Source organism: Ailuropoda melanoleuca, chromosome 11, assembly GCF_002007445.2.
Source record: "Ailuropoda melanoleuca isolate Jingjing chromosome 11, ASM200744v2, whole genome shotgun sequence".
NCBI classification, from domain to species: Eukaryota; Metazoa; Chordata; class Mammalia; order Carnivora; family Ursidae; genus Ailuropoda; species Ailuropoda melanoleuca.
The window spans coordinates 105,422,351-105,447,001 of record NC_048228.1 but is presented as its reverse complement, the minus strand read 5'-3'; the positions used below and the strand labels follow the sequence as shown (position 1 = coordinate 105,447,001).

The 24,651-nt window shown below is 51.6% G+C and overlaps 1 protein-coding gene across 1 annotated transcript in view; it reads right to left on the bottom strand.

The window, feature by feature from the left end:
• Positions 1-214: 214 nt before the first annotated feature.
• The window catches only part of EVC (EvC ciliary complex subunit 1), a gene marked incomplete at its 5' end in the record, with an annotated part of 62,156 nt that continues 37,719 nt past the window's right edge, over positions 215-24,651 (bottom strand). The window contains 10 exons of the mRNA XM_034670977.1: positions 215-299; positions 826-937; positions 1,430-1,523; positions 2,282-2,408; positions 6,998-7,109; positions 8,701-8,845; positions 11,109-11,315; positions 12,280-12,490; positions 16,103-16,212; positions 23,008-23,220. Coding sequence (XP_034526868.1) covers positions 215-299; positions 826-937; positions 1,430-1,523; positions 2,282-2,408; positions 6,998-7,109; positions 8,701-8,845; positions 11,109-11,315; positions 12,280-12,490; positions 16,103-16,212; positions 23,008-23,220 — 1,416 coding nt within the window. The remainder of the gene's footprint in view (positions 300-825; positions 938-1,429; positions 1,524-2,281; positions 2,409-6,997; positions 7,110-8,700; positions 8,846-11,108; positions 11,316-12,279; positions 12,491-16,102; positions 16,213-23,007; positions 23,221-24,651) is intronic.

Sequence of the window (24,651 nt, the reverse complement as noted above, 5' to 3'; positions counted from 1 at the left end):
CCCGCACGGGTTTCTAAGTCCACAGGCAGGAGGGTCTGCCCTGCTCATGGAGGCCTCGTTGGGCGCTGTCCATCCATCTCCTTCCCGCCCCCTCACAGCAAGCCGGGGAGGCACAGCGAGACCCCTGTCCCCCCGGGGGCCCTCACCGTCTCCCCCAGCTGGGATGGGTGGTGGTATTCAGGCCAGGTGCTCGGCTTCAGCCGAGTGTCGCCGGCTACAAACGGCTTCTTTCCTTCAGTAGCTTCTTGGGACTCTCGCCGTCACCAGCTTCATTTTCTTGCTGGTTCAGCCTTTTGCTGCTTAAAACATGGAAACAACGCCTTGGTCAGAACTGTGATTCCAGGTCTGTCCAGAGGCAAGAGCTTCTCCGATCTGATCAGAAGGAAAGGCAGTGGCGGGCGATCTAAACCAACCTCTGACCAAAGTTGTTGGGAGACAAACAGCTCCCAGTTTCCCTCCGTTCGGTGTGGGGGGGGGGTCACCTGAGGGCCACAGGGAAAGCAAGCCCCCGCTCAGATGACTGGGTGCCAGGACGCATTTACCTTCCTGCAAGTCCCAAGGCGCCTGGAGCAGTGGGGGCCTGGTGAGGGGGGCACTGCCTGCCGTTCAGGCTGGGTGCTGGTGGGACGTGGAGCTAGGTCATGCCGACCCGGCCCCATCAGACATGAATAGCAGCAGTGACAGGGATACCAACACCTCCCACCATCGTCTGTCATTTCTGGGGCCCTCTGGCTAACGCCTCCGAGAAAGGGGCTGATTTTTCTGCCCAGACTTTAGGTTTGTCCGTAAGCATCCACAGGCAGTACGCTGGGGCCCCCGCTGTACCTGAGTGATCCCGAGGGGTGGGCCCCCGAGGCAGGGTCATCGTCGGTGGGCCCCCCTGGGTCCCCCTTCTCCCGGGGTGGGGGTTTCTTCCTTCTTGTCCTTACAGGCTTCTCTGCAGAAGACACATAAACCCAGACACTGGCTCTGTGACTTCACGTGACTCCAACCCAGCCCCATTTAACTCGTAGGGAAACTGAGGCCCGGGGGTGAGGTGCTTTCCCAAGGCCACACAGCCATGAAGTGGCAGAGCTGGGGTTCGAGTCCAGGACAGCCCAAGGCTGTCAGGCTATGTTTCTACCACACAAGCAGTAAGACCCCGAGAGCACAGCACTGGTACGGCAGACCCCTGTGTTCTCACACACCTCCCCGTCCCCAGCCCGTGAGCAGGCTACAGCACCTGTAAGTCACTGAAGTGCCTGCTGGCGACCAGATAATTAGTGGTGGGCTAATTATTCCTAGGGGGGCCCAAGTGCCGTCCTGAGCCTGATCATTTACAGACAAGGACACAAAAGCCACGTAGTGGTTAGTGGCAGACATGGGACTAGAATCCCTACACCCAGCCCTAAGCGCCTCTTGCTGTGGTGCACCAGCTTCTGGGACTTACCTGACAATCCACGCTTACTTGGCGACAGTCTGCTTTGGGGCAGGGGCACCCGGGCCAAGGCCGCCAGCTCAGAGATGAAACCCTGCTCAGCTTCCTGAATGCGAGGACGGAGGGTCACCCGGGGCTCCCTCTGCCCGTCCCGCCTCTCCACCCCAGTGAGGCTGACGCTCTCCAGGGTGATGGACGGGACCGTGATCCCAGGCACACACAGGTCCCCCAACAGCACCCCAGAGACAGCCGGAGAAGGGTAGACGGGTATGTGAGGGAGGGAGCCAGTGTTTTCCAGCTCCTGCCGGGAAGCTGTCCATCCCCACTCATGCCAGCCGGGGATCCCCATTCTACAGATGAGAACACTGAGATGAGGGCTCAGTGAGGGCCACAGAGGGGGAGCAGCAGAGCCAGGACCTGACCCGCTTCTGCCTGACTCCAGAGTCTGAGTTCTCAGCTGCCAACACTGTGGGTTGACCATGGGCCTGGCTTCTGCGACTTATTGTGCGAGCTAGATGGTGACTAATCTCTCAGAGCCTCAGTGTCCCCATCGGGGACTGGAATGTAACAGTGACCCCGTCCTCGGCTATCAGAGGATGACAGCGGATGGTGCGTGTACGGCTCCTGGCTCAGTGACAGACAGTTAGTGTCCACCACCATTACTGTCACCTTGTCACGGCCACGCTGGGGGCGAAGACTCCTGCCAGCCCCAAGGCTCACGGTCAAGCCAACCGCCAGTGATGACAGTCCTGAGCCAGGGCCGAGGTCTCGTTGCTGCCCTGTGATCACGAGAGCGGCCTTTTGCTCCTCATTCCTCGCTAACCCCTCACCCACGGTGAGAGGGCACTTCTCCGACACTCCTACCTGCAGCTGGGTCTCGAGCTGGGCTCCCAGATGATCCACAGCCCTTGCCTTCTGCTTCCAAGCATCCAGGCGGGTCTGCTGGTGCACAGTGAACTGGGCCAGGAACTTTTTCTGCTGTGCCACCAGCCTGGCAGAAGGAAGGAAGGCCCTTAGCACGGCCTGTGCTGACCGGTCAATCAGAGACCCGGCACCACGGTTTCCCAGGGCCTGCTGCGTCATGGGAATTGGTGGCCAGCAGCTGCCCTTGAGCCCTTGGAGCCACGAGAGAAGAATGGCCTTCACCGGCACGATTTACGGAGGCTACACAGGCTGTGACAGCGGCCACAGCTGGGTTGACTCCACCAGTGGGCTGACTCATCACGAAAGCAATTCACGCTCGGGAGTTTCCAGAAGCCCGCGTGCCTGTTTTTCCCTGGATCCTACCAGATCCTTGGTGGTATCAGCAGGACAAAGAGCAGACTCATCAGGGCCGGAGCAGCTCAGAGGGGTGGGGGTCTCTCTGGGGTCCCCTAGCTGCCAGTAACTGAACGGCAATAGGCATCCTCATTCGAGAAATCATCTGAACCCAGGGGTAGGGGGACATGCTCCTGAGAGGACCGGAGGCCCACCAGCTTCCCATCCATACTGGAAACGGAAACAGAATGCTCATTACCAAGCATGAGGCATCCGACAAATCCCGAACACAGGAGCCTCACACCTCTGCGGGGCAGGGCTCCCAGCTGGGGCAGGGACCCTCCGCCTCCCACTCCCCAGCCCTTCCTGGGCTGACCTTCCTCTGACCCTCAGCAAACAGACACATTCCATCCCATCCGCCTCCTTTGCATAACTGCTCTCTGCCTTTTTCTTTCCAATCTTTTGTGACTGCTTTTCTAAAAGGGCTGAATTTCTGGACCTCCAGAGAGAAGCCACCTCTGGCATCAGCAGGGAGCTGGTTATGGAATTTACCCAAAGGCACAACATTTCATTTGGTTTTTGCTTCAGGCTCTTCTCTCGGCCAGTAATATCTTTCCCCTCTTCTTTGTATTTGCCTGGCAAACTCCTACTCATCCTACAAGGCCCCATCATTAATCCATCCATCCACTCCTTCATTTATACATAAAACACTTCTGGTCTGCCAAGGGCTGTCCTGTGTTTGGAAGATACAGGTGCGAATAAGAGACTCACAGTCCTTGACTGCACGAGGCTGCATGGTGAGCTGGGGGTGGGGTGGGGGTGGAGGCAGAACACATCACTGAAAGGATGGGGGTCCGGGCGCTGCAGTACAGCCTCCGCGAGGAGGCTGCATTCATTTCCTGGGGCCGCTCTAACAAGTGGCCGCAAGATGACTCAGGGCACTTAACTGAAATCAATTCTCTCACAGCTCTGGCGGCCAGAAGGCTTCAGTCAAGGTGTCAGCAGGGGTGTGCGTCCTCCAAAGGTTCTGGAGGAGAGCTCCCTCCCTGCCTCTCCCCGCCCCTAGTGACTGCTGGAGCTCCTTGGCTGGTGTCAGCACCATCCCAATCCCTGCCTCTGTCCTCCCATGGTCTTGTGTGTGATTGAATCTCCCTCCACCGCACTTGCCATTGGATTTAGGGCCCACGGGGATAATCCAGGACGATCTCATCTCAAGATCTTTAACTTAATGACATCTGCAAAGATCTTTCTTCCAAATAGGTCACAACCACAGGCTCCAGGGATTAGGACATGGACAAATCGTTTGGGGACCCCCATTCAGCGGCTAGGTGGCTTCTTGCTGTAAACAGCATGTCCTATGCCTGTTCTGCCAACAGTCCCGGTCACTTTTGGCTGCCGCCCACTGTGGACTTGGCTAATGGGAGTGGCGGGCAGGGGGAGCACCATGAGGGAAGGGGTCAGAGTGGGGCTTCACCCTGTAAGGCCCAGGGAGCCATGAAAGGGCCCACAGGAACCTGAGACCTGGCTGCTTCGTGTTTCTGCGATGCCCTGGCTGCAGTGTGGACAGGAGGACAAGATGGGAGCCCAGAAGCCACAGCTCTAAGCCAGGAGGGGAGTGACAAGGACCTGAAACAGGAAAGTGGCTGAGAGAGGAGCCATGCTCTGAACAGCCCTGCCTGAAGAGGGACAGCTGCGTGGTGCCCTAGCTCCAGAGCTCGAGCCCCTTCAGGACTGCTGATCCTCCAGAACCTTCTGGAGGAAGGGAATTCGCTGGCCATAGGCCTGGCTGTAGGGTCTGAGGCACCTAGACGGGTACATCAGCTCTTAAACCCCTTAGTCTTAGACTCGTATTTGATTATGGAAATGGGTATTTAAAAGACCTCTGTTCTGACAGAGTTCTGATTGCAGAGCTGTTCCGGTCTCCAGGGGCACTGTGCACAGTGCAGAAAGCACTACAGGGACTCTGCCGGTGGGGAAGGACATTGGGGCGCTGGCTGTGCAACCCCCACCCTGGCGGGCGCTGCACACTTTACACATACTCTCTGATGGTAATACATCAGGGAGGCAGGAGCTAAGGCAGCCCCACTTCACAGATGGAGAAGCTGAGGCTCAGGGCGTGAAGGGACGAGCCAGCGTGTGGCTGTCAGAAGGGACTGTGCCAGCGCAGTGTCACCGGTGTCCCTCAGACGGGCCCTCCCGCAATCACACCGCTCGCCAGAGTTCAATTTGGAATCCGCCCTCGGACTGAGAATTGCTTCACGGGCTTATGCTCTTTTTGCTCCTTCTGACCGATTATCTGCTGTCAGGACACGGCTCTGTCCCCAGGAGTTCTGGAGGACTTTCACTAGGAACGGCGAGTAGCTGGGCAGGGCAGGAAGGACACCAACGGCCACGTGGGAGCCTCAAAGTCACAGTGTGACTCAGTCGCACACCCGCATCCCTGCCAGGCTCTGCTTCCATCTTCCATAAACCGGGGGGGGGGTTGGACTGGGGGAAGCTGAGACCCCTCCTCCTGGGTCATGGAGGCCAAAGTGAAGCCCTGGGCTACATCCACCCGCATCCCTGGAGAGGAGGAGTGTGTTGACAATTCAGATTCCTGGGGACCCCCTCAAAGCCCCCAGTCCGAGTCTCCAGGTGTGGGGCCCGAGACCCACGCGTCCAGTGGGTGAACCAAGTGAGATGGTAATCCCCGCACCGGAGAGCCGCCGGCTCGTAGTTCAATGGATCTGCACCAGCCAAGGCAAGGTCACACCTTGCAGCCGATGCAGGACATCTGCTGACCACAGCTAACGTCCTGTTGGAGGATTTGTGGAGAGGGGATGTAGGACGCAGTCTGACCCAGGGGGTCCTGCACTTCTTGGCTCCTAAGCCAGCTGTCAGATGAGGGACTGGAATTGACCGTGAGGCCTGGCACAGAGCCCACGCCTCTGTCATGCAGGGCGGTGGTCGTCCTGCTGCTGCTTCCGGAGGCTGGGAGGTCTCTGCCCAGACAAGGGACCGGCACCCCTGCCCCATCATCCTGCAGGGCCCCTCCTCTCCTGCCGCAGAGCACCTGCATCCATTTATTGCTGTTTCCCTGTCCGTCTCTCCTTCTAGGCTATGAGCTCTGGGGTGAGAGGGGCTGTTCCCAGGGGCTGGCTCAGACCTAGCAAGAGGAGGTGCTTACAGTGGAATGTGGGTGCAGCACCCACAGCCCCTAGCTCACCAGGAGGCTGTCTGCTCGTCGGTGGACAGTTTCCACCCAGGCCAATGATTCCTTATGCCAAGCACCCGTGTCTACATCTCAGGGCATTCTCTGGCCCCGGGGGGTGTGCCCGGCCAGCTCGGGGGGCCGGCCAGAAGGACTGGTGACGTCACACCTCCAGGGCAGACCCTCCGCCAATGTGGAGCAGGGGGTGGTGGACAAATCCTTATTTTCCGCATCCCTTGCTGGCATCACTGGAAGATGAATTTTACAGAATCTCTCAGGAGGCCCAGAGTGGGATTGGGCCTCATTGTTCTACGAGGTTGATTTGCTTTGTTTCTGTTGTGGTTGGTCACACACTGTCCCCCACAGGTGTCCCTAATTTCCGGGACCCGTGAAAGCGTTACGTTACATGGCAATTGGGTCCTTGCAGGCTTGAGCAGGGTCAGCAACTTTTAAGATTTGGAGATTATCCTGGGTTATCTGGGTGGGTCTCAATCACTGGGATGCTACAAGCAGAGAAGTTTCTCCAGCTGGAGTCAAGGGAGACGTGATCAAAGAGGGAGGCAGAGGATTCCAAGCATTGGGAGGCAGGGGCCGCGAGCAAGGACCGGGGAGAGGCCGCTGGCAGGTTGGGGCAGCCCTCAGCTGACAGCTGCAAAGCAACGGGACCTCAGCTCTGCCAGAAACCTGACGGTGCCAGCAACCTGAGCAAGCCTGGAAAGGTTCTTCCCAGAGCCTCGACGACAGCCCAGCGGCTGACACCTCGATTTCGGCCATGTGAGGCCCAGAAAACCCAGCAGCACCCGCGGGGACTTCTGAGCTGCAGAAGCACGTGCTCCACGGCCGGCTGTTGCTACGGCAGCAGCGGGCAACACCTGCGGGCCTCACGTCCCTCTCCCTCACTGGGCTTCCCATGGTCACCTCCAAAGTGAACAGCCTGCCCCGCATCCTCGTGTCAGAGTCTGCACTGGGGGAACCCGCCATGCCCGGACTCCCTTGTTCCCTCATGCAGGCCCCTCCGAGTGGCCACATGTCCAGCAGGGAGCCAGGCAGAGGAGCACGGGCCTCCCCAGCCAGACAGGGGCACACCGTCAGACGCTGGGTGTGCAGCAGACGGCAGCAGGGGGGAAGCTCACCTCTGGTGGACCGCCTTGCAGGCTTCGCCAGCTCCATCCGCCACTGGGCTCCCTGATGAGGGCTCCCCAAGTCCTTGCTTTGTCCGCAGCTTGTAATTCTCCGTTCTCTCACCTAGACCGTGCAGCACACGAGATTAGGGGCGTGTCTGGGGATCACGTCTGTACCGGGGCTGGGGCCCGTAGATGAGCGGGACCCCTGCTCTTAGAGTGTGCTGTTTACTACCCAGCACCCAGCACCCACGCTTCCCCTGGGAAAGGCTCTGCGTGCGTGAGAAAGCACGCCTTCCATCACAGACCCTGCGCCCCTGGAAGAGGGGGAGGGGCCTTCTAGAACACACAGAGGTTTAACCTGGATGGTCTCTAACCTGGATGATCTCTAGGGACATAACGTTCTACGGCTCTTCAATAACAACGAGTATTGAATGAAGCAAAAGTTGTTATGTGGCCAATTAAGTTTATCATTTCGATGCATTTACTGAGAAATCCTCAGATCAGAGCTGGGGTATCAGGGAAGCAGGAAATCAGAGCTGAGAGGTTGCATGGAGGGTGAGTCCAACCCTAGCCCCACAAAGGGGGAAACCAAGGCCTGGAGGGGGAGTGAATACCCCTGAATGCTCCCCGTGACAGTCTCGTCTGTCTCCTGCGGGCCTAGCCCAACCCTTACTTTGGAAAACGATGATGTATCTGTAGCCACCGGGCAGATTTCCAGACACGTGCCCAGATTTTACTCAAATCTAGGATTCAGATTCCCCAGGACAAGGGGAAGAAAAGGTGTTTGCTGAGCTCACTGAATCAATACTCCCAGAAGACCGCTCAGGACCTGCTGCCCATCGTTGGTCTAGGGATCGATTCTAATGCTGATCCCCGGACAATCCAGGCAAAACCCGTCAGAGAACGTGGGGTTCCAGCCTGTTCCGAAGCCTCAGATGCAGGGAGGGACATTATGAGCAGAAGCTGGGAAGAAACCGGCTTTTGTCTATTGTTCTACGTGTGTCATTGCTGGCCTCGGGGATTCTGTCCATTGTGTCACCCGGGTGGCCTCCTACGAGAGCCCACGGGGGGAATTCTCTGGTTCTCAGGAACACTGTATGGGCTGCTGGCCTGTTCTCACGCGCTGTCACTACACAGCTCTAACTGACGAGGTGCCCATCTCTCGGGCCACCAGGAAGCCCAGAGCCAAAACCTTGTCACCATTCGGGAGGGATCGGATGGCCTCTGTCCCAGGTCATGTCCTCACTCGGACTCCATCCCACTGTCCCATCCCCATCCTAGTTCATCTGCTTTTTAAAAGTCCTATTATAGTATATGTTTAGTTCTTTAAATGGGATTTAAAAAGACCTTTTTAGGGGCGCCTGGGTGGCACAGCGGTTAAGCGTCTGCCTTCGGCTCAGGGCGTGATCCCGGCGTTATGGGATCGAGCCCCCGTCAGGCTCCTCTGCTGGGAGCCTGCTTCTTCCTCTCCCACTCCCCCTGCTTGTGTTCCCTCTCTTGCTGGCTGTCTCTATCTCTGTCAAATAAATAAATAAAATCTTTTTTTTTTTTAAAGACCTTTTTAGGGGGCAAAGCAGAAAACAAAACAAAATAAAATAAAATAAAAATTCCCTCAAATAACATTTGAAAAAGCTGACATGCCATCGTGTGTCCTGAACTAAGAGCACGTCTGGCGTGCGGCCCGTGAGGCTGCCCTGAGGAGGGGGCCGTACCTTGCAGGGTCTTCCGATGCTGCAGTGTCCTCTCCTCATGGTCCTGCATGACCTTCCCTATCTGCTGGTAATACGCATGCACGAGCCGGCCGACCCCGGGGCTGGTCACGTAGACACTCTCCACGGCTGCCTCCATCAGCGTCCTCTGTGGCAGGAGGTGATAGACTCAGCAGAGAGGTCACACACATGCGGTCCCCTGCCTCCCCTCGTCTTGGTACTAAGCTTCCACCACTCCCAACCCTGACTGGTCGGGGAGCAGGCAGAGTGTGTGCTTGGTTTACTCCCGTCTCGGTGATCTTATTTTCTTGGCCAGGGGTGGCCTGGGACTGGCTGTATGACCCGGTTCTGGCCAGTGAGATGCAATGTTAGGGGAAGACTATTGGGCGACCTTCTCTTTACAAACATTAAGGCAAAGCTTAGTGTGGGGAGAAAATTTTGCTGTTTTCTTCTTTCTGCCTGGAATGCAGAGCTGATGTCTGGAGGGGCAGTGGCCATTTTGAGACTATGAGGCAGCGAACTAATAACAAGAATGTGGAATGGAAAGAAGAGCTGGTCCTTGGTCACATCACAGAGCCTCTGTGCCAGCTTGGAACCACTTACCTCCACATTTCTTGTTATGTGGGATGAATAAATTCTATTTATTTGCCATGTTAGCATGTCTTTCTGTTACAGGCAGCAATATGCATTCTCAAGTGATACACCTTCAGGCCCACAGCAGAGAGGGAATGCTGAGACGCCCCATCATCAGCGACGTGCTGGCTATGCACCAGCAAAACCAGCAACCTTTACTCCATAAGGTGATGGGCAAAAGGCAGCAAAGTCGGACTCAAGAGTCCCCATTTCAAGAAACATTTATCGAATGGTTCCAGGCTTTGGGCAAGAAAGAAATGGCCATTTATTACTGAGCAGTTAGTGCTGCAGGGTTGATTATATTTCTAGAGCTGTGCTAGTCACTTACTCTCACAGCACCATCTGAGAAATGTACCCTGCTTTTGTGGGTGTGCACAGAGGCTGTGGAGGTGAAGACGATGGGAGAGCAGGTCTGAGCATCTGGAGCTCCCACGGCCCTGTTCATTCCTCAGCGTGCCGTGTCTGTCTCCCTCTGACTTGGGCATTCTCACAGAGGGGCTCCGACTCCACTCTTCCAAGGACCCTGGACCTGGCCTTGCACTTCCAGTCAGGAGCTGCCCCTGACGGCTGCAGCTTGCCTTCATTTCCATTTAGAACATGGAGCCAGAACCGGGAGCTGGAACCTGGAGACAATAAATCCCTCTTCACCTCTCTCCTAAGTCAGCGGACCCGCCTTCTGTCCGCCTGTCTTCCTGCCACAGGGGGGCGCTGTTGGCTCCCCTCTGTGTCCTGCCCGGCTCCTGGGAGATGGAGAGTCCCATGGAGGGGAGATGCTGCCCGCCTGGATCACTAGCCCACGTCTGCCACGGGGCTTGGGGCCAAGAAGCCCCGTGACTGGAGCTTGAATTAAAGAGCATTCTTCCAGAAACACCTGTTCTTTCTTGCAGGTGTGTGTGGGGGGAGCCCTCCTACCCTAGTCTGACTCAGGGTCCCTCTGGGAAGAGATGCCATGCTTACATTTTGCCGTGAGCACTTATCAGTAAGAGTTGTAGAATTTTAGGGAAAGGAAGTGACCCTCTCAACATCACAAACCAGCCACAGCCCTGATGTCTGGATGACGTGCACCAGATGTGAGATATTTGGAACTAGAGGGGGTTGTCCCAGCGACGTGGGTCCAACCTCTCTGCTGTGCGTATAAGTGAAGTGACTGTATCTGAAGAAACGGGCTCTTGAATGAAGCTGGGAAGTGTCCCCGCACGTTGCAATGCGAGCCGGCTGCTGGCTTCAGATCTGGGCTGGCCACGGACACACCTCCTGCAGACGTCGGCCACAAGTGGACATATCTCGCCTCTCCTTAGGGCATGAGGCGGCAGGCAGCCAGCGGGAGCAGAGCATGTGCTGGCCATGTGGGCAAGACCGAGTTCCAGTCCCAACTCTGCCATTTCTTAAATCTGGAAGCCTTTAAACATCTTTTGTCTGTGATAAGCCTCAGTTTTCCCATCTGAGCAAAGGCAAGGAAACTAACCTTTCCGTGCAAGGTTTTGGCGCGAGCCCAATGAGACAGGGCAAGCAACGCACACAGATGGACTCAAACGTACAGTGCTCAGAATAATGCAGTAGAGGGAAAACCTCACCACTCCAGGAGAGCGGCCATTCCCTCTCCTGGAGGAGGGAAAGGAGGCTCGGAGAAGCAGGTAATCTCCGCCAGGCCAGATGCGCCCGGGCCGGTCCCCGTGTAGCTGCTCTGCCCAAATCCTGCCCCTTGTTTGCCCGGCCCACCCGCCCCAGCCCAATCCCTCTCGCCCCTCGGGTTCCCCGGGACAGGGGCTGGCTTGCACCTTGAAGTCATCCCTGTCCTTGGCCCGGCTCTTGGTGGCTGCGTTCCGCGCATGCCCCAGCAGTGCCTGCCCGATGGCTCGCTCTGCGTGCTGCTGCAGGAGCCGCCCGACCTCCTGGGCCTCGGCCAGGAGCTGCTGCTGGAGCTGCAGCCGCGTCTGCTGTGCCTCCTCCTCCAGCCTGCTGGCCTCCTCCACGACTCGCGCCTCCTGGAAAGGACAGGAGAGGGAGAGCCGCGCTGCTGCCCCTCACGGAAGCTCCGGCCAGGACAGGGCCAGGATGTGGGGCTGGCCCAGTCCAGGGCCCTAGGAGGGTTGAGGAAGGGATTGAGAAGCGGCAGAAAGTGGGGACCTCTGGGCTTGCAAAATCCACAGTGGATGAGCCAGGGTGTTTGTTGAAGAATCCCAAGCATTTATTGAGCACCTACTGTGTGCCCAGTGCTATCTGTGGCATCTCACACATACAAGAAATTCCTATTCTTCCAAAACACCATGAGGCGTGAACACTGGGTGTCTATATCCTCAGATATAGAGGCCCAGAAACACTAAGTAACTTTGTAAAAGTCACACAGCAGAGCTAGGTTTCAAAGCCAGAGCTGAGTCTGAGCATAGTCTGGGACATCACGGAAGCCAGGGCAGGACACATAGGGCCCTGGGGACTGCCCCTCCTATGGGACTCAGAGTTGGAGGAGCAGGTGAGGGGAGTCAGTGTAGGAGGGCCAGTCCTGCCTGTTTCCCACTGAGCTCTCCTGGGCAGAAGGAAAGTGACTGTGAGCTTCTCTCTCACCAATGGGTCGAAACACCAGCTGCTCCAGTAGCTCAGTGGCTCCATGAGAGCAGTCAGCCTGCTTGGGTTGAAATCCCAGCCCCACAATTTACAAATCCTTTCTTTCAACTTGTTCAAACCTTAAAACCGATCACAGGGCCCCTTCCTCCCAGCACCCTGATGATGACTGTACGGATCTGTTTTCTGACCTCGTATCCATGTTTAGCATAATTCTCAATACAGCATACACAAAAGCTCCCTGCCCCCCACCCCCACAAGGCTGCTATTGTCCCACCCTGCAACAACAGGGGCGGCAAGATCTGAGCTTTGGCAAACATGACTGAGCCCAGAACCTGATGGAGCGGCATTGCCTGGCTGGGCAGGTAGGGGGCGACATGTGGATCTTACCAAGGCTCTGAGCAGCTGCCACTGATGTTCATCGAGACACTGGGAGGAGCCCTGCTCAAGGGCGTGCTGCTCACGCAGCTCCTGGAGAAGGCTCTTCTTCCCGGAAAGCCTCATGTGGGTCAGGGTGGTGATGGCGCTGCCCCGGAGAGCAAGCCTCCGGAGGGCGGAGCGCAGCAGCAGGTCATGCCCCTGCAGGATGCACCATGTGGACCTTTGAGGAAAGTGGGCACGGGGCTGGGAGTCAGTGCTCTTGGCTTCACTGAGTGTGATGGTTAGCTTTCTCAGCCAGAATGGTTACAGGATGCCCGAACACCTGATCAAACATTATTCTGGGTGTTTCTGTGTGGGTGTTTCTGGATGAGATTAACACTTGAGACAGTAGACTGAGTAAAACAGACTGCCCTTCCTGATGTGGGTGGGCCTCGTCCAGTCAGTGGAAGTCCTGAAGATAAGAAAAGGCTGACCCTCCCATGGGTTGCATTGGTCTGGAATATGGGTTTTTCCCCCTACCTTTGGACTCAAACTGAGAGATCAGCTCTTCCTGGGTGTCAAGCTCTCAGACTCGGGACTAGAAATACACCACTGTCTCTCCTGGGTCTCCAGCTTGCCAGCTGCTGGTGTTGGGACCTCTCGGCCTATGTGTACATCTTCTGTTCGTTGCATGTCTCTGGACAGCCCTACTACATTGAACTACCCAGAAATGCCTCAAGTAGCCAAGCTCCCCAGGGAGCCCTTCCAGAAAGCAGTAGGTTGGAATTACCCCATCTCATGCTGCCTGTTCTCTTAGACATGGCTGATCACCTGTATTCAGCCATTTGTTCTTTTATTCATCATCTTTTCAACTTTATCATATCCTGTCCCATTTCTGATGCATATATGCAGCTGTCTTCAGTAGACATCCACTTGAATTTCTTACATAACTTTCAAGATCAACACATCCAGAACTGAAATTGTGGGCTATTTTTGAGTTCCCATCTCAATGACTCAAGTGAAAAACCCTGGCCTACCAGAGAGGCCCAGCATTTGGTATTTTCTGACAGCCTGAAAAGCTGAACAGAGTGTTGGCAGTTAACCTACCAAGGAGGAGAAACCTGGAAAACACTGCAGGTTTTCAGCTGGGGGCTCTTGTCCTAAGAAGAAGGAGTCATCCCTTATAGAAGCTTAATTTTGAATCAGCTACGTTCATAAATGGGGTAGCAGAAATGCCACTATGTGAAATTCCTACTAGAAGTAAGATAATTCCTTTCTGGGGGAAGATCCCATTATTCAAAATCTTAAATTATCTCTGCAATGTTCAGCTATGGTGTCCAGCATTAAATAAAAATATCCAGACTTGCAAACAGATAAGAACTAGTTAAAAAATAAAGAGAAAAAACAGACAATAGAAACATACCCCCCCAAAATTGGATATTGAGATAATCAGACAAAACCTTTACAATAGTTATGATGAAAATTTTTAATAAATTAAACAATAAGATGAAGAATTTCAGGAGACAACTGAAAACTATGAAAAGAACCAAATGGAAATTCTAGAACTGAAAATTCAGTACCATCATTAAGAACAGCAGATGGATTTAACAGCAGATGAGACATTGCTTAAGAGAGCGTGAACTGGAAGATAGCTCAAAATAAATGACTAGTCTGAACCACAGAGAACAAAAGAAAGAAAAATACAAGATAGCATATAAGATGTATGTGGGATATGGTGAAAAATTCTAATAAAATGTATAATTGGAGCCCCAGAAAAGTAGGGAAAGAATGGGCAAAAGGCATATTAACGAGATAATGGCTGAGAATTTTCAAAAACTGATGAAAGCAAACTATAGCAGATTCAAGAAGCACTGCAGATTTATTACACAGACAAACAAACAAGAAACACCCACAGAAACCAGATGCATATTTAGGCATATCATAATAAACTGATGAAAACCAAAGAACAAAAGGAAATCTTAAAAGCAGCCGGAAATAATGAAATCAGAGGACAAAAGATTATCTTTAAAAGCATTTAAAAAATAACAACCAAACTAGGATTCTATACCCAATGAAAACATTCCTCAAAAATGAAGATGAGAGGGGTGCCTGGGTGGCTCAGTCATTAAGCATCTGCCTCCGGCTCAGGGCGTGATCCCACCATTCTGGGATTGAGCCCCACATCAGGCTCCTCTGCTGGGAGCCTGCTTCTTCCTCTCCCATTCCCCCTGCTTGTCTCTCTCTCACTGGCTGTCTCTGTGTCAAATAAATAAATAAAATCTTTAAAAAAATGAAGATGAGATGGACCTTTTCAGACAAACAAAACCTAAAAGAATTTGTCATTAGCAGATCTGAAGTAAAGAGAACCTTTGTGCAAAGGAAAATAATCTCAGATGGAACCTTTAAAGATACAGGAAAGAATCAAGGGCAACAAAAAGGATAAATATGTGAGCAAATCTAAGTAAATATTGACTGCATAAAATAATAATGATAACATCTCATGGGGTTGAAAATAGAGAAGTGAAATACCCACTAAAAAAGTGTACTCTATGAGAGAGGAATGAATGGAATTAAGGTGTTCTAAGGTGTCCATATTGCCTGGAAGAAGGAATATATTAGTGTATATCAGATCTGACACATCAAGGATGCAATCTAAAATCTTTGGACCACTAAAAACAAAGTAAAAGAATATATAACCAACATGCCAAAAGAGAGATAAATTAAAATAATAAAAAACCCCACCTAGTCCAAAAGAAGACAAGAAAGGAGAGAGAACTCAGCAGGAGAAAACAAACATAAAACAAACAGTAAGATGATAGATTAAAAATCCAAATATATCAGCATTAAGATTTACATTAAATATAAATGGACCAAATATTAGTACAGTTAAAAGGCAGAGGTTTTCAGGCTGGACAAATCTTCCAGTTGCTTCCTATTGTCTTAGCATGGCTCACAAGGCTTTTCTGCTTATTGTCATCTCCTTTCCCTATATTAGCCAATACAATAGCTATCCACCTACTTCTTGATATATACACACATTAGTGTCCTGGAAAAGGCTGGCAACTAGAAATCAGTTCTATCAAAATAATTTTTCTCATATAAAACAAGGAAAAACAAATATTTTCGAGTAAGTTAAAAATATGGTACTACACTAATAGCTACAGAAAAAGTAGAAAAGAGGGGTACCTTGGTGACTCAGTGGGTTAAGCATCTGCCTTTGGCTCAGGTCATGATCTTGGAGAGCCCGGGTCAAGCCCCACATTGGGCTCCCTGCTCAGCAGGTAGTCTGCTTCTCCCTCTCCCTCTCCCTGGCTTGTTATCTCTCTCTGTCTCTCTCTCAAATAAATAAATAAAATCTTAAAAAAAGAAAACATAGAGAAGAATACAGATCTATTAATAAATTGGGAGTGGCTGAGAATGAGGACAAGGGGGCTTTTTAAGTTATGGAAATATTCTAAATTTGGATCATGGTCATAGCTAAGAACTCTATAAATTTACCAAAAATCGTTGCATTGTACATTTAAAATAATACATGTAAATTATACTTCCAAAAAAAGTGTTTGAAATGTTCCTATGAAAGACAGCTCTATGAAGTAGGCATTATTAGCCCATTTTATAGGTGAGAAAATTGAGAGCAAGATTTGCCTAGATCAATTCTAACTGCAAGCCTTTATCAGTGGCACTCTGCTATCACTCTTCTCCACATTTACACTTAGAGATTGGTTAGTCTCAAAATCACACTGTAAGAACAGCAGGGGGCTGTTAATGTGTCCACCTAACAGATGAGAACACTGAGGGTGGCATGGAGATCACACAAGACACAGGCCCCCACCCTTGAGAAAGCTGTACTCACTCTTCACTGAGGCCACCAAGTCGGCCCAAGACCTGGTGGATGATGCTCTCATGGTCATCTTGCAGGTGTGTCTGCAGCACGGAGGACAGGGCATGCTCCTCCATCCACACCTAGACCCAGCACAGAGCAACAGCGGTCAGCTCAAGTTCACTGCACCCATCATCACTTTGTTGGAACATGCCTTTTGTTTCTTGTTTAAAAGATCCTTTTCTCTCCTATTTCATTAAAATTTTCTCTTACAGTTCCTTCTAAAGATTTTCTAAATTTCTAATTTGCATTTAAATCTTAAAACGTTGAACATTCATTTTCTGTGGCATGAGAAAGGCATCTAATTTTTTTCTGCATAAATGGATACTAATTGTCCCAGCACTGTTTATTAGATAATTTATCTTTTCATGACTGGCCTGTCATGCCACCTTGTCTTACACAGCTTCCATATATACACAATGTCATTTCAGGCTCTCTGTTTGAGTCCTTGGGTCTGTCTTTTTATTTCTGCATCAACACCATTCTGCTTTAATTGCTGTTGCTTATAGCAAGACTGCATAGCCATAAGGGCAAATTCTCCCAGATTCTCTTATACAAAACTGTCTTAGCTATTCTTAGTTGCTTTTCCTTTCATACAATTTGCACATCAGTTTAGCAAGTTTGGGAAAACAGCTTTTTGGATTTTCTTGTAACTGGACTGAACATATAGATTAATTTGGAGAGGATCACCATCTTTCCAAGATCAAGTTTTCCTGTTCAAGAACATGGCGTTTCTCTTCAGTCTTACTTTATGCCTTCAACAACAGCTTATACACTTCTCCACTAAGCTCTTATACACATCAGTCAGGTTTATTTTTAGGCACCCTACATCTTTTATTCCGAAGAGGATCCTTATTGATGTTATCACTGGGTGCTGCTGATGTGTAGGAACCCTACTGGTTTGGGATGCTGATTTTGTATCTGGGAAACAATCTGAGTGGATGTAATAGTTTGTAGATTCTTTGGGCTTCTCAATGGAGACCTTCATATCATCTACAAAAACCCTACATAGGAGCCTCAGATCATTTATTGTGTTGTTTAGATCTTATCTTTATGGCCTGACTTATGAACTTTTTTTTTTTTTTTGAGATGCAAGGGGAAGGGGCAGAAGGGGAGAGAGAGAATCTCAAGCAGACTCCATGGTCAGTGCAGAGCCCAATGTGGGGCTCAATCCCAGGACTCTGGGATCATGACCTGAATCGAAGGCAGATGCTCAACCGACAGAGCCACCCAGGTCCCCTTGGAATGTTTCATTAAAGTCAGTCTCTGATTTCTCTTGTAAGAAGTCTACAATAGCCCGTCAGAGTGCTTAGGGGGCTAGAACTTCGTAGAAAATTCTATACAGCCAGGGCGCCTGGGTGGCTCAGTTGGTTAAGCCTCTGACTCTTGATTTCGGCTCGGGTCATGATCTCAGGGCTGGGAGACTTAGCCCTGTGTCAGGCTCTGGGCTCAATGGGGAGTCTGCTTGAGATTCTCTCCCTCTCCCTCTGCCCCATCCCCCTGCTCACTCTCTCTCTCTCAAAAGAAAAAGAAAAAGAAAATTCTGTACAGCCTTGCTTCTTCAAATGGTAAATGAACTATGGTATATGGGGTTCTTCAGTGGGCACTTCAGAATGCAGGTAGAAACAGCATCAGGACTCAAACACAGTCAAGGGGACCAAGACCATCAGACTTCATGATGCCTGCAGTTGTCACACCAACCTCTCCAAAGCTACCAAATGCTGGCTCGTGAACGCTTAAATTCAGAAGCAACAAGCTGCTTCCATGCGTTAGAGTGCTGACCTGGTTATTGCGACCTGGTAATTTTGTGACTTTGGGCAAGTTTACTCGTTGTTTCAAGTGTATAGAGTTACCAAGGAGAGAAAGGGAGAAGGAACTAGCAGTCAGAGCATGCCCAGTACACACGGAGGGTTTTGCAGTGTTCTCCCATAAATGGGGTGGGCTTACAGGTGGCTGGGTTCTAAAGCCAGCGCCTCTGGCAAACATTGTCATGCTGAGGGAAGGAGGCATTGCTGTTTTAAAAAGCACAGTCAGGGTAGGGCTCATGGTGAGGGTGGCCTCGTGTGAGGGTGACATGGGAGCAAAAACTTCAGCAGGTGGAACAAGGCAGGAGCACACCCAGTGAATGGGAGGAACACAAGGACGCCAGTGTGGCTGGAACCGAAGGAGGAGGTCAGAGGGAAGCCAGGCCCCGGCATGGAGGGGCTCATAAGGCACGGTGAGGATGCTCGCTTTACCCTGCATGGAAAGAGAAGCCACTAGGGGTCTGGAGCAAAGAAGTGACACAAGTGCCCATGTCTTTTAGCAAACCTGATATGCTGGCAATTATAAAATGTACAAATATTTTAAGTATCACTAAGGGAGACAAATCACTGCCAATTAAATTATGATGCATCTCAACGTCCAGGTTGTTAAAATGTTTTTAAAATGTGCATCTTAAAAATTAGTGTCATGTGGTATGTTTTTAAAGGATCGCTCTGGCTGGGGGTTGAGAGTAGACCACAGCGGGGGGAGGCGGATTCAGGGAGACCAGGGGGGCTGGCCGTCACGGTGTTTGGATGAGAGGTGTGGCACCTGTGACCACAGACGTGAGGAAAGTGGCTCCATTCTGGACTAGACAGAAGGCTGCACCTGTGCGACTTCCTGTCAGTTGCATGTTGGGGATGAAAGAAGGGTGAGTTGAGACAACCCTAAAGGTTTTGTCCTGGTCGACGGGAAGACAGAGGAATAGTGTGGATGGAGCAGGCTGGGTGGGATGACCAACAGTTCTGTTTGGAGCTTGCAACAGGGCCATGCCTATTCATCACATACGGGGAGATCTCAGGCAGGGAGCAGAGTCTGGAATGCATTCTGAGCTGGAGACATAAATGAGGGAGTGCCAGCCTCAGTCCAAAAACCAAGGGATGGAGTCCTGCTGAGAACCATGTAAGTGAGCTTGGAAGCGATTCTCTTCCGGCCGAGCCTCCGGATGAGACCCCGGCCACAGGCTGGACTGCAGGAGTGAGACCCCAAGCAGAAGACCCAGTTAAGCTGTGTGTGGACTCCTGACCCGCAGAAACTGTGGGATAATAACTGTGTGTTGTCTTAAGCTGCTGGCTTGGTGGTTATTTGTCATGCAACATTAGGAACCAGGACAGATGGTGTGTGACTGGATGGGTCACCAAGAGAGTGCATGCGGACTGAGAGCAGGTCCCGGGCTGCATCCCAGGCCACTCCAGGGGGCAGACACGGCGAAGGTGAGAAGGTACCAGCAAAGGACACTGAGGCAGAGCAACACTGAGGTAGCAGGAGAAACGAGAAAGTCAAGCAGCTGTTTCAAGGAGGAGGAGAGAGCCCAGCTTTGGAGGACAGGGATCTCGCAATATGGAGAGTGGGAGAGAACAGGATCCAGTCCAAGTGCTGTGGCTGAGTGTGGCGGGCGAGGCCTGATAGCTCAGCACAGGTGGGAGCAGGTGTGGTGGCCAGGCGATGGAAACCCACCTGTAGTGGGGCTGAGAGAGTGGGGGGAGAGTGGGAGATGGTGCCAGGATTTAACACCTGATGGACTGACGGCCACACAGGTGTTGCTGATGATGGGAAGTGCTATGAACCACAACCACCGCCACATCCTGTGTGAAAAGTGCAGAGTCCCATGTGGCGGTCTGTTACTCTCCCATTGCGGCTGTTTTTACCTCAAACTCAGTAGCGTAAAACAACACAAACTCATAATCTTATAGTTCTGCAGGTCAGAAGTCCAAAATGGGGCTCAAGGGGCTAAACTCGAGGTGTCAGCAGGCTTACATGCCTTCTGGAAGCTCTGGGGCAAACTCCACCTCCCTGCCCTTTCCAGCTGCTGGACACACCTGCATCCCTCAGCAAGTAGCCCCTTCCACCGTCTTCAATCCACCGATGGCTGGCTGAGCCTTTCTTGCTCCAACCACATCACTCTGACTCTCCTGCATCCCCCTTTCACTTATAAGGACCCTGGTAATTCTACTGGGTCCACCTGGATAGTCCAGGAGAATCTCCCCATCTCAAGATCCTGAATTTAATCACATCTGCAAAGTCCCTTGTGCCATGTGAGGTCCCATGTTCATGGCCATTGGGAATAAGGACGGGGACATCTTTGGGGGGACCTGGCACAGTGGACTGGGGAACAGCCCAGACAGCAACATTAGGACAGATTACATTTTGAGAACCACCATTCTACAACCTGTTCCAATCAGGTAATCCACAGATTCCATAATATTTAACAACTTCCCTGAGTAACAGGACATGAAGAAAACAATGTGGGAAATGCATTGCACAGTCTGAGTGTGTGTTTCATTTTTCATGAAGTTTTGTTGGTGCTTTTCTTCTTAGACTAAATACTCATCTGAATCATAGAAAGCTCATCACTCATTCTTATCATCACGGAGGAAATATGGTAAGTGAGATTGCACACAGACCTCTAAATGTCTTGTGGCAATTTAAGGCAATTAAACAACCAATCGGTAAATTAATTATGACATATACACATTGAGAAAACAGTCTTGGGTCATACTTATTTAATTAGTTGAGGAGGTCATTAACCATCCTGCTTGCTTCTTGCATGCAGAACTCCTCCTGAAACCCTTCCTCACAAGCCCCTGAAAACCCACAGGCACGTGTTTACTAAGTAAATAAACAGCAAGTAAAAATCAGAAGCTATGCGTCATCTAATATTTGTCTAAAATAATTCAAGGCTCATAACCAGAGGGCTGCAGATGTATGATGGCTGTTGGTCTAGTGATTTATCAGAAATGAAGTTCTGGATTTTTTCAATGTCAATATAATTAAATAACGAGAGAGACGCTATGTGAAAGGTCTTACATTGCATTACCTCAGAGCAATCCTGTTGGGTATTCTGACCCCTACTTTTCACTCAGAAGCAGAGATTCTGAGAGATTAGCAAGTTTTGCAAAACCCCAGAGCTGTTGGGGGGGGGGTCAGTTAACTGGCCGAGACCAACCAGCCCTTGGACAGGGCTGCACTGGCTCAAACCCACACATCCAGCTTCCAAGGTTAGGGGCCTGTCTGCAAACTACAGCTGCCTCTCAAAGGCTCTCCCTCGTATTTGGGGAGCCTTCATCAGAGGCATATTCGACTCACAGGGTCAACTTTCCTCCCCCCTCCCCAGAGACCATAAATTAAGTGGTCTGGGTATGAATCCAATCGATTCAGCTTCATCTACGTCCCTTGGAAGAATAATAAGGTGACCCTGTGACAATGTCCAGAGCTGCATTACTGTTGGCAATCCAGCCAGGTTTTCCTGAGCGCACGCTGTGTCTCAGCCCCTGGACTTTGAATAAGGGAATGAAGACATGAAAAGCAGAGTTGCTGTCCTCTAGGAACTTAGAGTCAAGGACAGGAGACAGACAGTTAGCAATGAGAGGAAGACATGTTGCAGCTGATAGAGGACTGAACTAAATTAGAAGGAGGTCTAACAGGAAGCGAGGCCCTCTGCTGCCCCATGGCTGAGAGTAGCCCTATGCTGGCACGACGACCCCCTTTCCTCGCTTGGTACCTTGGACAGCTCTGGTTTGTTGCTTTGGAAAGCCTCTCTTCCATCAGGAGCCCAGTGCTCCTCTGTAACTAACTGGACCCCATGATAAAGAGACAGGGGTTGTTTCTTATAACGAGCTCCCAAGGGGTGGGCAGTTCGGGGCTGGGACAGTGACACCCACTGTCCGCTCCACCATCCTGAGCCCGTCCGCCTCTGTTCTCCTGCATCCTGCCTCTAAGTCAAAAGAAGGCTGGCATGCCCCAGGCCTTCTGCACACGCTCTGGGCAGGAAGAACAGGGAATGCCGAAGAAGGGGATTTCTCCTAGCAACACTTGGCTTTTTCGTTAGAAGAGAAGCTCTTTGCAGGGACCACACTCTGTCTCATAGGCCAGGACTACGGCACCTGCTAGATACTGGGCTAGTGAACACGTTCGTGTTACAGCCTGTGGTGTGCAGGAACGCAGGAGAGAAAGGAAATGCAGGTGTTTTAGTGTCTGTCACATTTGGAAATTCCTCCTTATTTGATACATTTTAGGTTTTTTAAAAATAAAATTAATGTATATTAGTTTCCTATTGCTGCCTTAACACATGACTACAAATTCTGTGACTTAAAATAACACAAACTCATTATCTTACAGTTCTGGAAGTCAGAAGTCTGAAATGGGTCTTACTGGGCTAAAATCAGGTGCTGACAGAGCTGTGATCCTTCTCGATCCCTGGGGTGGGGAGGAGTCTGCACCTGCCTTTTCCTGCTTCCGGAGGTGCTGTGTGCCTTGGCTCATGGTCACATCACACCGTCCTCTGCTCAGGTGATCCCTTCTTCTGTCTGACCCTCCTCCTTCCCTTTCAGGAGAACCTTGTGATGACAGTGGGGCCCCCTGGATACTCCAGGACAATCTCTCCATTTCAACATCCTTAATACACTCACTTGGCCAAGGTCCCTTCTGCCGTTAGGTGACTATTCAGAGGTTCTGGGGATTAGGATGTGGGCATCTCTGGGGGCCATTATTCTATCTACCACATGGGTACCTGGTTTTAATAAGGAAACAGGCTTTCACTGAAAAGCAAGAGTTCCATGTGAACATCCCCCCCCCCAAGTCCACTCCCCTACGAGCTGCCTTCTGTCGTTGACTTCCGCTGTTCTCGAGCACAGGCATTGCTGCCCTTTCCTGACGGGCCAGCTGGAGGCCTTATCTACTGCCTTCCCATCCTCCGCTCTCTTCTCCGCCCACCTTGTTGTGAAGGGCCGGGCAGGGCGCAGTGTCAGGAAAGTGCCCAGCACAGGCACTAGGGATGCTTCGTGAACGAACTCGCTCCTTATTCTTCCTAAGTGTAAAAACCGTAGACCCCAGCCCCAGTTGTACAAAATGCCCACCTGCTTGTCCTGCTCCAGGAGGTCTTGGAAGAGTTCCCACTGTTGCTTCCGGAAGCGATCTGACTGCTCCAGCTGCCGGGCTGTGTTCTCCTGGACCTCCTGCCTCAAGTACTCACACTCTGCCCGGGAGAGGCCGGTCATGCCCGGGAGTGTCTGAAGGAACAGGACGTCCACAAACTTCTCGAACGTTTCCATGGTGCCGCGGTAGAGCTCCTGAAGCCGAGAGCATGTGATGGGGTTACAAGTCATGGTATCACCCTGGGTGGGGCCGTGGGCTTTCCACAAAGCACAGAGGAAACCCATCGAAGGGAGCTTTAAAATACATGCACACGTGCACGCGCGCACACACACACGCACACACGCGCACACACACACACACACACACACGAGAGCAGGGGGAGGGGCAGAAGAAGAGGGAGAAACAGACTTCCCACTGAGCATGGAGCCCAATGCAGGGCTCGATCCCGGAACTCCAAGATCATGACCTGAGCCGAAGTCAGACGCCTAACTGACTGAGCCACTCAGGCACCCCTGGTCATCTCCTTTAGAAGCATCTATGCAGTTGCACAGAATCTCAAGCACGCCTTCACCTTGCTCCTCACACCTTCCCATGTGGTGTATTTCCAAGTATCTCTAAGACACAGACTCCAGCAGGTGCAACTCCTCATTCACACCTGACTGCCTCTCCTGATGTTAGAAGAAAGGGAGTCTTTACCTTCGTGGCCCACACTCTACAGGCCTGGCAACTAGACCCAGGCACAGGAAAACCAAATACATAACATCCTAAGGACATCACTGGAGGGACAAGGCTGTGGACACTTCAGGGTCACCACAAACCTTTATTGAAACTGATATATTTGCTGCCAGCCACTGAGACTGGCCCAGTGCTTCTCCATGCACTGCTCATTCCTCCAGCAGCAATACCCGATGGGCATTTTGGCCTCGCTTTATGGAGCAGGAAAGTGGCATTAGTTGGCCAAGATCTTAGACTCCAATCCCAGCTCAAGAGAAGGAGTGTCAGCCTGCTGGAAACTGTCCCCTGCTGGAGGTGGGCTCAGGTAGGCTTGGGGACTACAGGGCAGGGCATAGAGAACATCGGCCCCATGAGGATGAGCTCACTGGACCTACCCCATTCCCTCCATGACACTGGTTCTCAAACTCCGCTGTGCATCAGAATGCTGTTAATATGGAGAAACTGAGGCACAAGTTAGATAAGCTGCTCCTGTGCCCATAACTGGCCAATGGCCTGGCTGGGATTGGAACCCAGGCATCTGTCTCCAGAGCCTGGATGTCACTGTGTGTACCACACAGCATATACTGAGCAGCATGTGGTCTTCTAATGGGGACGTCAGTCATTCCCCCCTAATTCAGTATGGCCTCATCTTAGCTAATTACATCTTCAAAGACCCTACTTCCATGTAAGACTACATTCTGAGGTTCCAGGGGGATAAGACATTTTGGGGGCCACTGTTACGAATGGAATTGTGTCCCCCAAATTCAAATACTGAAGCCCTAAGCTCCAATGTGACAGTGTTTGGAGATGGAGCCTTCAAGGAGGTGGCTGAGGGTAAGTGAGGTCATAGGGTGGGGCCTTAAGCTGATAGGGCTGGTGTCCTAATAAGAGGAAGACCCCAGAGCTCTTTC